Source organism: Amblyraja radiata, chromosome 1 (genome assembly GCF_010909765.2).
Source record: "Amblyraja radiata isolate CabotCenter1 chromosome 1, sAmbRad1.1.pri, whole genome shotgun sequence".
In the NCBI taxonomy this organism is placed as follows: Eukaryota; Metazoa; Chordata; class Chondrichthyes; order Rajiformes; family Rajidae; genus Amblyraja; species Amblyraja radiata.
In genome coordinates, this window is record NC_045956.1 from 50,562,263 (window position 1) to 50,578,949 (window position 16,687).

Below are 16,687 nucleotides of genomic sequence, written 5' to 3' on the forward strand. Positions count from 1 at the left end.
GTGCAGATAGACTATGGATAAGACTTCAAATCCATAGAAGAAGCCACCATGCCTCCTACTGAAGATAGACACAAAAAGCTGGAGTAACTCAGCAGGACAGGCAGCATCTCTATTGAGAAGGAATGGGTGGCATTTCAGGTCGATGAGCCAAAGGGCCTGTTTGCATGCTGTGACCCTACGACCCTTTTCACTCGCCTCATTCCCCCTTATTGCCATGCCCAGGAATATCACTCTCACTGTATTCCACCACATACCCATGAACCATACGCGGGTTTTGCTACACTTGTCGCTTTACCTCCCCCCTCGACTCCATTCAAGGATCCAAGCAGTCGTTCCAGGTGCGACAAAGGTTCACCTGCATCTCCTCCAACATCTATTGCATCCGCTGCTCTAGATGTCAGCTGATCTACATCGGTGAGACCAAGCGTAGACTTGGCGATCGTTTCGCCGAACACCTCCACTCAGTTCGCATTAACCAACCTGACCTCCCGGTGGCTCAGCACTTCAACTCCCCCTCACATTCCGTATCTGACCTCTCTGTCCTGGGCCTCCTCCATGGCCAGAGTGAGCACCACCGGAAATTGGAGGAAGAGCACCTCATATTCCGCTTGGGGAGTCTGCATCCTGGGGGCATGAACATTGAATTCTCCCAATTTTGTTAGCCTTTGCTGTCTCCTCCCCTTCCTATCTCTCCCTCAGCCCTCGGGCTCCTCCTCCTCCTCCTCCTTTCTTCTCCCCCCCCCCCCCCCCCAGCCCCCATCAGTCTGAAGAAGGGTATCGGCCCGAAACTTTGCCTATTTCCTTCGCTCCATAGATGCTGCTGCACCCGCTGAGTTTCTCCAGCTTTTTTGTGTACCCATGAACCATGATTCTTCTCTTCCTTGCCATCCTTGCATATTTGTGTATTCGTACCCTGGAACCCTTCTCTCTTTCCCATTGTTAATCCTCTTCCCTGAACAACAACAGCTAAATACATTCTCTCTAATAAATCTCTCCCTGGTGTTGCCACATCCTGTGACTCATCTGCTGGCATTTCTCAACACCCTTGTTATTTCCACTGTGCTTCACATCATGGTATTTCCACTTCTGTGACCAACAGCCCATTCCTCCCATGCCTTTACATTACCTTCAAATTAGGCACGGAAATCGCTATCAAAATATGGAGGGTACAGGGGAGACACAATTTTTTGGCGGCCGCGCGCACACACACACGCGCGAGGCTCTGGCGGCTTAATCCAGCGGTAAATGCCTGTCTCGCTGGGTTAACCCACAGCCCGGCCTGGAATAACGGGACACCAGCGGCGCTTCTCCGCACTGGCCATATTTTCCGTAAGTCCTGGCATGTTAACCTGGCGGGACAGGCAGAGTTGAGCTGGGTTTAGCGCTGCTTCTCTGCGCTGGCTGTGGGCCTGGGGCCACCGCTCCCAGCTGACTCCCGCTGTCTCTGGTCACCCGTGGGGGGCACTCGGGTGGGGACGGGACAGCGCCGGAGAGCCGGCCGGGATCGATCCTGGCTGTGGATGAGGTGCAGGTCTGTGCCACGTCTCCCTCCTCCAATCACCGCTCTCTATCCTCAATCCCACCCCCCCTACTCCTCCCACCTCCAATGATCGCGCTGAATCATCATGTCCCGCCCCCATTGCCTGCTAACTGACGTCTCCCTCGTCCAATCGGCGCCCTCGATCAACAGTCCCACCCCACTGTCTCGCGGAAAGCGGAGATTTCACCGGGTTTAAAAATCCGGATTACAAAAACTTGGGGGGATCGTCCCCCACCTCTCAAAACAGAGGGGGGGACGTGTGTCCCCTGTCCCCCTCGGGATTTCCGCCCCGCCTTCAAACTATTAATTATCCTAGGTACACAAAATTGCTGGGGAAACTCAGCGGGTGCAGCAGCATCTATGGAGCGAAGGAAATAGGCGACGTTTCGGGCCGAAACCCTTCTTCAGACTCGTTGTTGATGGTATAGTAGAGATAAGACTACACTGTTGATGGTATAGTAGAGATAAACTATTTTCCACAGCAAAGGGATGATGTGGAAGGAATAATGTACTTTGCATGGAGGTAGTACAATAGAGATTCACCAGACTGCTTTCTGGGGTGGGAACATTGCACAAAGGAGAGATTAAGAATTTTGGGCCTAGAACTCTCTAGATCTGAGGGTAGCATGGTGGAACCTCGGTCGAGTTGCTGCCTTATAGTGCCAGAGGCCCGGGATCGAACCAGCGATCTTTAGTCAGATGGTAGTTAATATGTGGAAGGCAGGAAAATGGGAATAGGTGACAGAGATCAGCCATGATTGAATGGTGGAATAGACTCAATGGCCTAATTCTACTCCTATAACTTGTGAACTTGTGACCAGCGATCCCTGTGCACTAGCACTATCCTACACACTAAGGCTAATTTAGTCTTTACCAAAGCCAATTAACCTACAAACCTGTTTGTCCTTGGAATATGGGATAAAACTGGAGCACCCGGGGGAAACCCACACATTCATGAGGACTCTGTACAGACAGTGCCCGCAGTCAGGTTCGAACCCAGGTCTCTGGCGCTGTAAGGCGCAGTATCTACCGCTGCATCACCGTGCCGCCCTAATGGAACATCTGGTTTGAGTGGTGCTGCAACAACAACCTCTCACCCAACATCAACTAGGCCAAGGAACAAATTGTTAACTTTGGAAGTCGGGAGTTGGGAGATCACCCACCAGTTTTCATTAGTGGGTTGGTGGTGTCCTGCGCCCACACCCTTGAGATAATCATGAAGAAGGTGCACCAATTGTTGTACTTTCTGAGATGTTTAAACAGATTTGGATGTCACGAAATTCTGTGTTTCTAGTACTGTAGAAAGTAACCTGTCTGGTTGCATTAAGGACCTATTAGGCAATTTGAATGCACAGGAATGTAAGAAGTTGTAGAGAGTGATGGACAGTCCGGTCCATCATGGGCACAGCCCTCCCATCCATTGAAAGCATCAAGAAGGCGGCATCTAATATTGAGGATCCCCAGCAACTGAACTATGTCCTCTTTCTCCATATAATATGTATTATAATGTATAATTTATGTACAATGTAAAAATTTGAAGAAGTGTTCCGAAGGGATTCTGGGCACCATGTTATAGGAAAGATATTGTCAACCTTGAAAGCGTTCAGAGTAGATTGACGAGGTTGTTGCCAGGACTAGAGGGTCTGAGCTATAGGGAGAGTTTGAGTAGGCGGGGGCTCTATTCCTTGGAGCGCAGGAAGACGAGGAGTGATCTTTTAGAGGTGTATAAAATTATGAGAGGAATAAATTCCTCTAACTGACTTCTCTAACTTCAAATAGCTCTTGCTTTCCCTTTCTCACCATCCCTTCCCCTTCACAGTTCTCCCACCAGTCTTACTGTCTCCGACTTCATTCCATCTCTGTCCCGCCCCCTCCCCTGACATCAGTCTGAAGAAGTCTCCACCAGAAACGTCACCCATTCCTTCTCTCCAGAGATGCTGCCTGTCCTGCTGAGTTACTCCAGCATTTTGTGTTTGTCAGAGGATGTAGTTGAGGCTGGGACTAACCCAACATTTAAGAAACAGTTAGACAGGTACATGGACAGGACAGGTTTGGAGGGATATGGACCAAACGCGGGCAGGTGGGACTAGTGTAGCTGGGACATGTTGGTCGGTGAGGGCAAGTTGGGCCGCAGGGCCTGTTTCCACACTGTATCACTCTATGACCTGAAATCTGATCATGATCATGAACATGCTTCACAGAGGCTTCCTTACTCGAGTTCCTCCAGCACTTGGTCACTTTTGGTCAATCCGCATCTGCAGTTCCTTGTGCCGCCAGACAATGACTGTTCTTGTTTTCCCTCCCGCTGATTGATCGGCTCTCTTCCGCCGCAGCCCCGCCCCTGTCATATGTCCCGCCCATCTCCCCACCGCCGATTGGTTGGCTCCGTCAAAGGCCCCGCCCACCACAGTGCCGCGCCTCCGCCCGGGACCGTCACTCGATGCCGTTGAAGACCCGCCCCCGTTACAAGCCACGCCCCCACGCTGATTAACCCTCACAAGCCCCGCCCTATGCCACTGTGTGACCGTCACAAGCCCCGCCCTCTACTCCCGCGGTGACAGACGAACGAACCCGCCCCGACCGTCATAAGCCCCGCCCCCGCCGAGTGACCACCACAACACCCCCCCCATCTCCCACTGAGTGACAGCTACAAGCCCCGCCCTCTTCCCCAGCCACCCAGCGCCGGAAGTGGAAGTGGCGGCGGATGCAGCCCCGAGAGCGCCGGGCAGCTGAAGAAGAGGGCAGGCGGCGGCAGCATCAGCGGTCTCGGGGCGACGAGTCCGATTCACAGCGGTCGAGTGGAGCGCTAGGACGGCTTCCGAGCAACCGGGCCAAGGCGGGAGAGCTGATGGAGCCGGCCGGCTTGAGCCTGGGCCTAGTGGCCGCGCTGATGGTCGCCCTGTCGGTGTTGGTGGGCGGCGTGGACCCGCGGGCTGGCACAGCGGCAGAAGGTGAAGCAGCTGCGGACGGTGGGGGAGGTGCAGGGGGTCCAGGGAGTGTGGAGGATCATGTGGGTAATGCAGCGGCTCCGGTCTGAAGCAGGGAGCCCCTGGGGAGATGCAGAGGGGGCTCTGGGGAGATGCGGAACAGCTTTGTGTGTCATGGGAGGATTTATGGAAGGTGGAGAAGGAAGCCTCAGTCGAGAGGGAATTAACGTGGGGCTAGTGCCCCTGCATGCCAGATCATTGAAGAAGATTGTACTGTGGCGCACAGATGGGAGTGAGAGAACTAGCAGACCCTCTTTGCCGACAGACTGCAGATGCTGCAATCTTGAATAAAAAGCAAAGTTATGGAATAATTTAAAGGCCAGGCAGCATTTGTTGAGAGACATGGACAGACGCTGTTTTGGGTAAGGATCCACCTTGGACTGGAGAATGGTCCCGACCTAAAATGTTGATTGTTCTTTTCCCTTCACAGATGCTCTTTGATCTGCTAAATTCCTTCTTGATGTTTAGTCACCTGTTGGGCAATGAATGGTGCCAAGACTAATTCTGTCCAGATCTCAGTGTGTCTTGTATCCAGAATCTCAGTATGACTTGTGTTGTCATTGCTGGCTCTGTCATCTTGCTCTATGTAAATCAACTGCTGGCTTCCTTCTTTAGAAAGTGGGGGTGTAAAAGGTGTCTATTGATTTTTTAATTTATTGATGTATAGTCATCTGTTGGGCAATGAATGTTGCTGTAATTGGTCCAGTCTGAGGTTCAATTTGGCTATACATTTGATGGCTTATAAACAGGAGTGAATTCTGTGAAGGGAAAAGAACAATCAACATTTTAGGTCGGGACCATTCTCCAGTCCAAGGTCGGAAAGAAGGGGATGAATATTCTGCAGCGTGACTTTAGAGAGCTCAGAAAAATGCTGAAAAGCAGGAACTCCAGGGTTGTTATCTCCAGTTTGCTTCCAGTTCCTCGTGCTGGCGAGAGCAGGAACAGGGAGATACGGGACCTGAACGTGTGGCTGAGGAACTGGTACACGGGGCAGGGATTTAGATTCTTAGATCACTGGGATCTGTTTTGGGGTAAGGGGGAACTGTACAAAAGGGACGGATTGCATCTTAACAGGTGTGGGACCAGCATTCTGGCAGGCAGGTTTGCCACTGCTACACGGGTGGTTTTAAACTGAATAAGGGGGGTGGGGTGTCGAATGGGATAGTGGAGGATGGAGTTAAAGGGAAAGGGTTTCTTAAATGTGTGAGCGTAGAGACAGAGGGGTGTAAAATGAGGGTAGAAGCAATAGGTAGCAAGGTGAAAAGTAAAAGTGGCAGGCCGGAAAATCCAGGGCAAAAATCAAAAAGGGCCACTTTACAACATAATTGTATAAGGGGTAAGAGTGTTGTAAAAACAAGCCTGAAGGCTTTGTGTCTCAATGCAAGGAGCATTCGTAATAAGGTGGATGAGTTGAATGTGCAGATAGCTATTAATGACTATGATATAGTTGGGATCACGGAGACATGGCTCCAGGGTGACCAAGGCTGGGAGCTGAACATCCAGGGATATTCAATATTCAGGAGGGATAGAGAGAAAGGAAAAGGAGGTGGGGTAGCGTTGCTGGTTAGAGAGGAGATTAACGCAGTGGAAAGGAAGGACATTAGTTTGGAGGATGTGGAATCGGTATGGGTAGAGCTGCGAAACACTAAGGGGCAGAAAACGCTGGTGGGTTGTGTACAGGCCACCTAACAGTAGTAGTGAAGTTGGAGATGGTATCAAACAGGAAATTAGAAATGCGTGCGACAAAGGCAAAACCGTTATAATGGGTGACTTCAATCTACATATAGATTGGGTGAATCAAATTGGCAGGGGTGCTGAGGAAGAGGATTTTTTGGAATGTATGCAGGATAGTTATCTAAATCAACATGTAGAGGAACCAACGAGAGAGCAGGCTATTTTAGACTGGGTATTGAGTAATGAGGAAGGGTTAGTTAGCAGTCTTGTTGTACGTGCCCCCTTGGGCAAGAGTGACCATAATATGGTTGAGTTCTTCATTAGGATGGAGAGTGACATTGTTAATTCAGAAACAATGGTTCTGAACTTAAAGAAAGGTAACTTTGAGGGTATGAGACGTGAATTGGCCAAGATTGACTGGCAATTAATTCTAAAAGGGTTGACGGTGGATATGCAATGGAAGACATTTAAAGACTGCATGGATGAACTACAAAAATTGTTCATCCCAGTTTGGCAAAAGAATAAATCAGGGAAGGTAGTGCATCCGTGGATAACAAGGGAAATCCACGGAAATAGTATCAAAGCGAAGGATGATGCGTACAAATTAGCCAGAAAAAGCAGCATACCGGAGGACTGGGAGAAATTCAGAGACCAGCAGAGGAGGACAAAGGGCTTAATTAGGAAAGGAAAAATAGATTATGAAAGAAAACTGGCAGGGAACATAAAAACTGACTGCAAAAGTTTTTATAGATATGTGAAAAGAAAGAGATTAGTTAAAACAAATGTAGGTCCCTTGCAGTCAGAAACAGGTGAGTTGATCATGGGGAACAAGGATATGGCGAACCAATTGAATAACTACTTTGGTTCCGTCTTCACTAAGGAAGACATAAATAATCTGCCGGAAATAGCAGGGGTCAAAGGAGTTGGAGGAATTGAGTGAAATCCAGGTTAGCCGTGAAGTGGTGTTGGGTAAATTGAATGGATTAAAGGCCGATAAATCCCCAGGGCCAGATAGGCTGCATCCCAGAGTACTTAAGGAAGTAGCTCCAGAAATAGTGGATGCATTAGTAATAATCTTTCAAAACTCTTTAGATTCTGGAGTAGGTCCTGAGGTTTGGCGGGTAGCAAACGTAACCCCACTTTTTAAGAAGGGAGGGAGAGAGAAAACGGGGAATTACAGACTAGTTAGTCTAACATCGGTAGTGGGGAAACTGCTAGAGTCCGTTATTAAAGATGGGATAGCAGCACATTTGGAAAGTGGTGAAATCATTGGACAAAGTCAGCATGGATTTACAAAAGGTAAATCATGTCTGACGAATCTTATAGAATTTTTCGAGGATGTAACTAGTAGCGTCGATAGGGGAGAACCAGTGGATGTGGTGTATCTGGACTTCCAGAAGGCTTTCGACAAGGTCCCACATAAGAGATTAGTATACAAACTTAAAGCACACGGCACTGGGGGTTCAGTATTGATGTGGATAGAGAACTGGCTGGCAAACAGGAAGCAAAGAGTAGGAGTAAACGGGTCCTTTTCACAATGGCAGGCAGTGACTAGTGGGGTACCGCAAGGCTCAGTGCTGGGACCCCAGCTATTTACAATATATATTAATGATCTGGATGAGGGAATTGAAGGCAATATCTCCAAGTTTGCGGATGACACTAAACTGGGGGGCAGTGTTAGCTGTGAGGAGGATGCTAGGAGACTGCAAGGTGACTTGGATAGGCTGGGTGAGTGGGCAAATGTTTGGCAGATGCAGTATAATGTGGATAAATGTGAGGTTATTCATTTTGGTGGCAAAAACAGGAAAGCAGACTATTATCTAAATGGTGGCCGACTAGGAAAAGGGGAGATGCAGCGAGACCTGGGTGTCATGGTACACCAATCATTGAAAGTGGGCATGCAGGTGCAGCAGGCAGTGAAGAAAGCGAATGGTATGTTAGCTTTCATAGCAAAAGGATTTGAGTATAGGAGCAGGGAGGTTCTACTGCAGTTGTACAGGGTCTTGGTGAGACCACACCTGGAGTATTGCGTACAGTTTTGGTCTCCAAATCTGAGGAAGGACATTATTGCCATAGAGGGAGTGCAGAGAAGGTTCACCAGACTGATTCCTGGGATGTCAGGACTGTCTTATGAAGAAAGACTGGATAGACTTGGTTTATACTCTCTAGAATTTAGGAGATTGAGAGGGGATCTTATAGAAACTTACAAAATTCTTAAAGGGTTGGACAGGCTAGATGCAGGAAGATTACTCCCGATGTTGGGGAAGTCCAGGACAAGGGGTCACAGCTTAAGGATAAGGGGGAAATCCTTTAAAACCGAGATGAGAAGAACTTTTTTCACACAGAGAGTGGTGAATCTCTGGAACTCTCTGCCACAGAGGGTAGTCGAGGCCAGTTCATTGGCTATATTTAAGAGGGAGTTAGATGTGGCCCTTGTGGCTAAGGGGATCAGAGGGTATGGAGAGAAGGCAGGTACGGGATACTGAGTTGGATGATCAGCCATGATCATATTGAATGGCGGTGCAGGCTCGAAGGGCCGAATGGCCTACTCCTGCACCTAATTTCTATGTTCTATGTTTCTATGAATTCAATTAGGCAGCACAGTGCCGCAGCCAGTAGAGCTGTTGCCGCGTAATATCAGAAACAAGGGTTCGATCCTGACCACGGGTGCTGTCTGTATGAAGATTACACGTTCTCCCTGTGATCGTGTGGGTTTCCTTCGGGTGCTCTGGTTTCCTCTCATCCCAAAGACGTGCGGGTTTGTAAGTTAATTGGCCTCTAAATTGTCCATGGTGTGTCGGGGGTGGATATGAAGGTGGGAGAAGATAGAACTAGTGTGAATGGGTGAGCGATGGTCGGCATGGACAGTCGGCTGAAGGGCATGTTTCTATGTTGTATCTTCACACTAAACTAAGAGTGGGTGAGTTGTCTGACCTCACAACAGAATGAGCAATAATCATTAACTTCCTGAAGCACATGGTTTGTGAGCAGGATGCATGCCACATGTGTTTACGAGTGTGCTGACAGATCTGTTAGCTGCCCTAAAGCAATAGTCAGGAGCACCTTCACTTCCATCCATTGTTCACCCAGCTAAAAACTGTTTAATTAAAAATGCATCGTAATTCTTTAGCTGTTCATTCCTGACATTGACAGTTGCTGACAGGAAAGATAGCTAATGTCAACATGCTTTCCCATTATACTTATCATCATTGTGATTAAAATCACTTTAATATTCCCCAATTACAATTGTTTTAATTCTCTATTTCAGATATTCAGCTTCTGCAGTTTTTTTAATTGTAAGAGCTGTATTTGCTTGGTTACTTTTGAGCTTTCATATTAGTTTTTGAGTATTATTTTATGTCTTGACAGAGTTGCCCGACGGAAAGCATCATAAACTTGAGATGGATCAAGCAGTTTTAACTGTTTATAATAAATTGTCCAATGAACTCGTCGTCTCCTGGCTGTCAGATAACTGTTACCAGGTAAGTGTGAAGTATGTTAAGTTGTTGCATCTGGTTTTATCAGTGTACTCTCCACAGAGCTCTTATGCCACAACAGAACTAAACTATTGAGGGTGACGAGATGCCACTGTAATAAAGATGGACGAGACCTCTAATAAAGGACTAGTTGTGGCTAATTTTATGAATCAGTATTTAGTAGAGAACTTTATTTTTGTTCCATTTTTAAAATTTCTGTGCATGTGTGTGCAGTTTCTGCTTTTGGGTGAGTTTCATACTGTTGTTTTACAAGGCTTCAAGTTTCTGCTGAAGTACATTTATATAATCGTTAAGGTAAGCATTACATTGTATATTATTTTTATTATTTGGTTAAGAAGTGTTACTTGTTTTAAAAAAAAATTTGGTTAATTGCTGTATTTAAAGTTGGCACCTACGGCCGTCATTTGGCCACCTCGCTCAGACCCCCCCTCCGCCTTACGGGTGCAGAGGATTTTTCCCATCTATGACAAATTAGAGAGATATTAATGTTTTTTTTTTAAATTCACCATTCTCTCTGCTGCCCCTGCTGGAGGGAGGGGGAGGGACTATAAAACCAGGAAGTGGTGTGCCTCACTCAGTCTCTGCAAGATGGATGAAGCCAAGGGTCACGTCTCTCTGAGCTCTGATTAACACTGAACAAATGTCAACACAACTGTGAGTCCCCTTAATGTGGTTTGAAAATGAAAATATGGTTTGTTTGAAGTAATAAGGCACTGCCTGCAAATGGTTGTTTGGGTGCTTTGGCTTGAAGTTGAAAGGCACTACTTACTGCAAATGGCGGCTTGGGTGCTTTGGCTTGAAGTTAAAAGGCACAACTTACTGCAAATGGGGGTGGGAGCTTTGGCTTGAAGTTGAAAGGCACTACTTACTGCAAATGGTGGCATGAAGTTGAAAGGCACTACTTACTGCAAATGGTGGCTTGGGAGCTTTGGTTTGAAGTTGAAAGGCACTACTCACTGCAAATGGTGGCTTGGGAGCTTTGGCTTGAAGTTGAAAGGCACTACTTACTGCAAATGGTGTCATGAAGTTGAAAGGCACTACTTACTGCAAATGGCGGCTTGGGTGCTTTGGCTTGAAGTTAAAAGGCATACTTACTGCAAATGGTAGCTTGGGTGCTTTGGTTTGAAGTTGAAAGGCACTACTTACTGCAAATGGTTTGAAGTTAAAAGGCACTACTTACTGCAAATGGTTTGAAGTTAAAAGGCACAACTGCAAATGCACTTACTTCCTGTTTGCACTGTATATTGATTTTAGTTAAAACGCTACCACTTACGGCTGTGATTTTTGGCCATCTTACTCAGTCCCCCCTCCGCTGAGCAGGTGCAGAGAATTCTTCCCATCAATGAAAAATAAAATTGTTATTAGTGTTTAAATAATGTTGAGAATCTCTCTCCTGTCAATCACGCCATGAAAGCCACACCTTTTCTGGTGGGAGTGGGAGGGGTTATAAAACCCAGAAGTATGGGTGTGGCTCAGTCTCTGCATGATGGCGGACGGAGTGGTCACAACTCATGTCTACTGAACTGTGAGTTTGGTGTTTTGTGTGGTTTTATGGTGGTTTCACCCTGCATGAAATGGTATGAAGCTGCATTTGAATTTGGTGGCCTTGCACCCTGCTTGAAGTGGAATGAAACTGCACTTGAATTTGGCGGCCTTGCGCCTGCTTGAAGTGGTATGAAACTGCACTGAATTTGGTGGCCTTGCACCCTGCTGAAAGTGGTATGAAACTACACTTGAATTCAGTGGCCTTGCACCCTGCTTGAAGTGGAATGAAACTGCACTTGAATTTGGTGGCCTTGCACCCTGCTTGAAGTGGTAGGAAACTGCCTTTGAATTTGGTGGCCTTGCACCCTGCTTGAAATGGTAGGAACATGGATTTGAATTTGGTGGCCTTGCACCCTGCTTGATATGGAATTTCAAGGAATAGTCATGAGTCAACTGGCAGCCCACTAGCACTGTTGAACCACATGATAGGTTCATTGATAATTGGAGAAAATAAGTTTTTACTTGCTGATAATTCAAGTGGAAGATGGCATAAACTTAAAAGACTAAAGGTACAGGTGAGACGCAAGAGAAGCAAGAGAAGAGAATACAGAGCGGAGGTGCAAAACCTGGCGGACTGGTGCTCGCGTAACAACTTGTCACTAAACACCTCCAAGACTAAGGAGCTGATTATTGACTTCAGGAGGTCACATAATGGAGAATACGCCCCAATCTCCATCTACGGGGACAGTGTGGAGAGAGTGTCCAGCTTTAAGTTTCTGGGCACTCGCATTTCGGAAGACATCACGTGGTCCACCAACACCGTCTGTGCTGGTAACAAAGGCACGGCAATGACTGTTCTTCCTGAGAACATTAAAAAAGACTGGTCTGCCCCAACAGCTGCTGACAACCTTCTACCGCTGCACCACAGAGAACATATTAACGTATGACATCTCTGTGTGGTATCTCAGCTGCACGGAGGCGGAGAGGAGAGCTCTTCAGCGCGTTGTCCACAGAGCGCAGAAGATTATTGGGACACAGCTACCAGCCTTGGAGGGCATCTACCACACACGGTGCCTCAGGAAGGCCGTCAGCATCCATAAAGACTCCTCACACCCTTGTAATAGACTGTTCAAACTACTTCCCTCTGGCAGACGTTACAAGGCCTTCTACGCCCGAACCTCCAGACTCAGGAACAGCTTAATTCCCAGAGCTTTAGCGGCTCTGAACCGGCCCTGCTGAGTGCCCCCCACCCCCATGGACTGTCTCCCTCGGATGGTCACGTCGCACAGACACATCTGCACTTTAGTCTGTTTGAACTGTTTTGACTATTTTACTGTTGTAATGTTCTTTTTACAAACCATGTTCTCGGGGTATCTAAATCTAAATTTTATTAGTTATTTAAGTTATGACATCGGATGGAAGCTGCATACCAAATCTCGTTGCGCTTATGTGCAATGACAATAAAAGTTATTATTATTATTATCATTATTATTATTATATTATTATTATTATTGTATATATTGGTGTATAACTACTGCTGTGCATGTAAAATGGGAGTGTAAACTATTGGCTGTTTCAAAATGGAATAGGATAGGCTAGTAAGGGAAAGTAAAGTGCAGGTCTATGGGGCAAAGGGAAGTGGACTCAATACAAACTCTTAAGTTCCATTACCACAATTCGCCGAGTGAATCTGTATTTCCATTTTGTGATTTGGTTAATTTCCTAATATGTAGTTTTGATATTAAGAAACTTCTAAAATAATATTAAGACAATGAATGTGATTTGAACAGCATTCCTTGCGTGAATTTCTTAATTTGACATGGGAAAAGTCATTTTTGAATGACATGTCAATGAAGCATCTATGGAGCGAAGGAATAGGTGACGTTTTGGGTCGAGACTCTTCCACAGACTGAGAAACATTGCCCATTCCTTTGCTCCATAGATGCTGCCTCACCAGCTGAGTTTCTCCAGCATTTTTGTCTACCTTCGATTTTTCCAGCATCTGCAGTTTTTTCTTAAACATTTGTGAAGTCGTGATCTGGCTCTTGTTAATTTTTTTGATGCTGATCATTTTTGAACTTCTTTAAACTTTCTCCCATTTAATGTTAAAGCTTTGCCCTCTATTCTTTGACATTTCTAATTTGGGAAAAGGGCTCTGACTGTATGCCTTATCTATGCCTCTCATCATTTTATATTCTTTTATCAGATCTCCCCTCAACCTCTGGCGCTTCAGAGAAAACAAACCAACTTTGTCCAAACTCTCCTCATAGCTAATACCCTCTAATCCAGGCAGCATTCTGGTAAATCTCTTCTGCACCCGTCTTTAAAATCTCCACATCCTTTCTGTGGTGAGGTGATCAGAACTGTGCGCAGTATAAAGGAGGTGGAACCAAGGTTTTGTAAAGCTGCAATGTGGCCTCCTGACGTTTAAAAGCAATGGCCCGACTTATGAAGGCAAGGATATCATATGCCAACTTGTGTTGCATATTTACCTGTGTTCAGAGAGCTATGGACTTGGACCCCAAGATCCCTCTATACATCAAAGCTGTTAAGTTGCTGTTAAGCAATGCTGCTCTTCATATCTCCATGTGTGACAGCATCAAATTGTGCTATAAGATTTTAAAGGTGCTGCATAAGGCAAACCCCATGTAACAACAGCACAGGTAACAAGAATTCACCCTTATGGAATTAATGAATCACCATCAAAATATTTGAGATACAGAATATGTGAGGCAGGGGTCGCCCATAACTTCTTGAGTTGACCCAATTTAAATAGTGATGGAAGAGATTTTAGATTAAACTTGAGTACATTTCAATTTTCTGGTGCTAATTATTGGTTACATCTCCTGTGATAGGGTTTATAATATGTTAAAATAATTGTATAGGAAAGTATAAATTAAGAGCTAATGTTTTACTTATCTATTTTTTTGTTTCTCAGTGCAAGTTTCAGAACCTTGGTAACGTTCCTTCAGAGAAAGTTGGAGAACATCAACAAAAACAACCAGGGAAATCAACGTTTGCCATTAGCACCAAACATGCAGTCACAATACAGCTGAACATGACAGTTGAGGTGTGCAGGTTAGTTTAAAATTAACTTTTAAGATCTGGGTGGTGTTGGTAAGGCCAGCAATTATTGCACACCCTTATTGTCTATGAGAAGGTGTTAGTGCTTAAACCATTGCACTCCTTCTAATGAAGGTTCTCCCACAGTTACTTGGGAGGAAGTTGCAAGATTTAGACACATTGACGGTGAAGGTCTGGTAAATTTCCAAGTCAGAAACTTGTCAGGATATATGCTGGCATTAGTGTTCATATATAAGTACTGCTCTTGGCCTGTTTGATGTCAGTAATGAACCGTTGGACTAGTCATGAAAAATAATTTCAGTATATTTTGTAGATGGTATACTTCTTGGCTTCTACATGAGCGGGGGATTTAATGGAAACTTTTCGAATAGTGAAAGGCCTGGATCGAGTGGATGTGGAGATGCCCCCACTAGTGGGAGAGTCTAGAACCAGAGGCCATAACCTCAGAATAAAAGAATGTACCTTTAGAAGCGAGATGAGGAGGAATTTCAGATGGTGGTGAATCTGTGGATGTCATTGCCACAGAGGGCTGTATAGGCCAAGTCAATGGATATTTTTAAGGTGGAGATTTACATATTTTTGATTAGTAAAGGTGTTGGGTTATGAGGAGAAGGCAGGAGAATGGAGTTGAAAGGGAAAGATAGATCAGCCATGGTTGAATGGTGAAGTAGACGATGAGCTGAATGGCCTAATTCTGCTCCTGTAACTTATGAACACGAGTATTTTGGGTAGTGCCAATCCAGTGGGTTACCTATTGAAATTAATTGATGCTGTACTCATCCAGGCAAGTAGCAAGTATTCTTGCTTCAGATGGTTAGGCTGTACTGTCAGAAGGTGAGTTGCTCACTGCAGATTGCCCAACCATCCTGCTTGGAGCAACAAGGCTTATCTTGTTGGTCCAGTTGAGTTTCTGGTCACTAGGATTCCCAGGATCTTGCTGAGAGGAATTTGGGAATGGCAATTCCATTGAATATCAAGGATAGATGTTACAGACTAGAGTTGATCATTGTTTGGCCCTGCCCTAGTGTGAATATTATTTTCCATTCATCAGTCCATGCGTAAATGTTGGTGAATTAATTTCCTCGAGTAGAGCCTGGCCACCTGATTATGTGAGTAGGGCTTATGTTCTAACTAAACACTTAGGTTCAAGTCAATGCATGATGCCCCATTTCAGTAATTTATCCATGTTAAGATGATAGACTTAATATAATTGTCGTGTGAATAGCACATTTAAGAATGGCTCTTGTTTACATTGGCATGATAGGTCTGGCTCTGGTGCAAATTCTTGACTTGGTCTAGTTCTGAGTCTTCAACTGAAAATTAGGAGCAATGAAACAGGCAAGAATCAAATATTTTTTTGATGTTGAGGGGATTGAGTTCTTGGTTCAGTGCAAGAAAGTGTTGCTGTTAAAGATCAACAAGGATGTGGGCAAGAGAAACCAAATGGCCTATCCTGTTTTTGTTTTGGAGGGTTTGACAGGTTAGAAGCTGAAAGCTTGCTTCCTTTAGCTTGGGTATCTATAGCTTGGGAGGGGTTGGAGGATGCAGTTTGGTGCTCAGGATGTTTCTGGTTAAAGTGCCAATCATTTAGAACTGAGATAGAACCGGAATAACCGAGGGGGTAGATTATTATCTCAACGGGGTTAGGTTAGGTAAGGGGGAGGTACAGCGAGACCTGGGTGTCCTTGTACACCGGTCACTGAAAGTTAGCGTGCAGGTACAGCAGGCAGTGAAGAAAGTTGGCGTGCAGGTACAGCAGGCAGTGAAGAAAGCTAATGGAATATTGGCCTTCATAACAAGAGGATTTCAGTATAGGAGTAGTGAGGTTCTTCTGCAGTTGTATAGGGCTCTGGTGAGACCACATCTGGAGTATTGTGTACAGTTTTGGTCTCCTAATTTGAGGAAGGACATCCTTGTGATTGAGGCAGTGCAGCGTAGGTTCACGGGATTGATCCCTGGGATGGCGGGACTGTCAAATGAGGAAAGATTGAAAAGACTAGGCTTGTATTCACTGGAGTTTAGAAATATGAGGGGGGATCTTATAGAAACATATGAAATTATAAATGGACTGGACAAGCTAGATGCAGGAAAAATGTTCCCTATGTAGGGCGAGTCCAGAACCCGGGGCCACAGTCTTAGAATAAAGGGGAGGTCATTTAAGACTGAGGTGAGAAAAACTTTTTCTCCCAGAGAGTTGTGAATTTATGGAATTCCCTGCCACAGAGGGCAGTGGAGGCCAAATCACTGGATGGATTTAAGAGAGAGTTAGATAGAGCTCTAGGGGCTAGTGGAGTCAAGGGATATGGGGAGAAGGCAGGCACGGGTTATTGATAGGGGACGATCAGCCATGATCACAGTGAATGGCGGTGCTGGCTCGAAGGGCCGAATGGCCTCCTCCTGCATCTATTTTCTATGTTTCT

The 16,687-nt window shown here is 45.8% G+C and overlaps 1 protein-coding gene across 1 annotated transcript in view; it reads left to right on the forward strand.

Annotated features, from left to right (window-relative positions):
- Nucleotides 1–4,213: 4,213 nt before the first annotated feature.
- hgsnat (heparan-alpha-glucosaminide N-acetyltransferase) overlaps nt 4,214–16,687 on the forward strand; it is a 44,767-nt gene continuing 32,293 nt past the window's right edge. Inside the window, exons 1-3 of the mRNA XM_033021770.1 lie at nt 4,214–4,491; nt 9,571–9,683; nt 14,122–14,261. Coding sequence (XP_032877661.1) covers nt 4,245–4,491; nt 9,571–9,683; nt 14,122–14,261 — 500 coding nt within the window. The 5' untranslated portion in view covers nt 4,214–4,244. The remainder of the gene's footprint in view (nt 4,492–9,570; nt 9,684–14,121; nt 14,262–16,687) is intronic.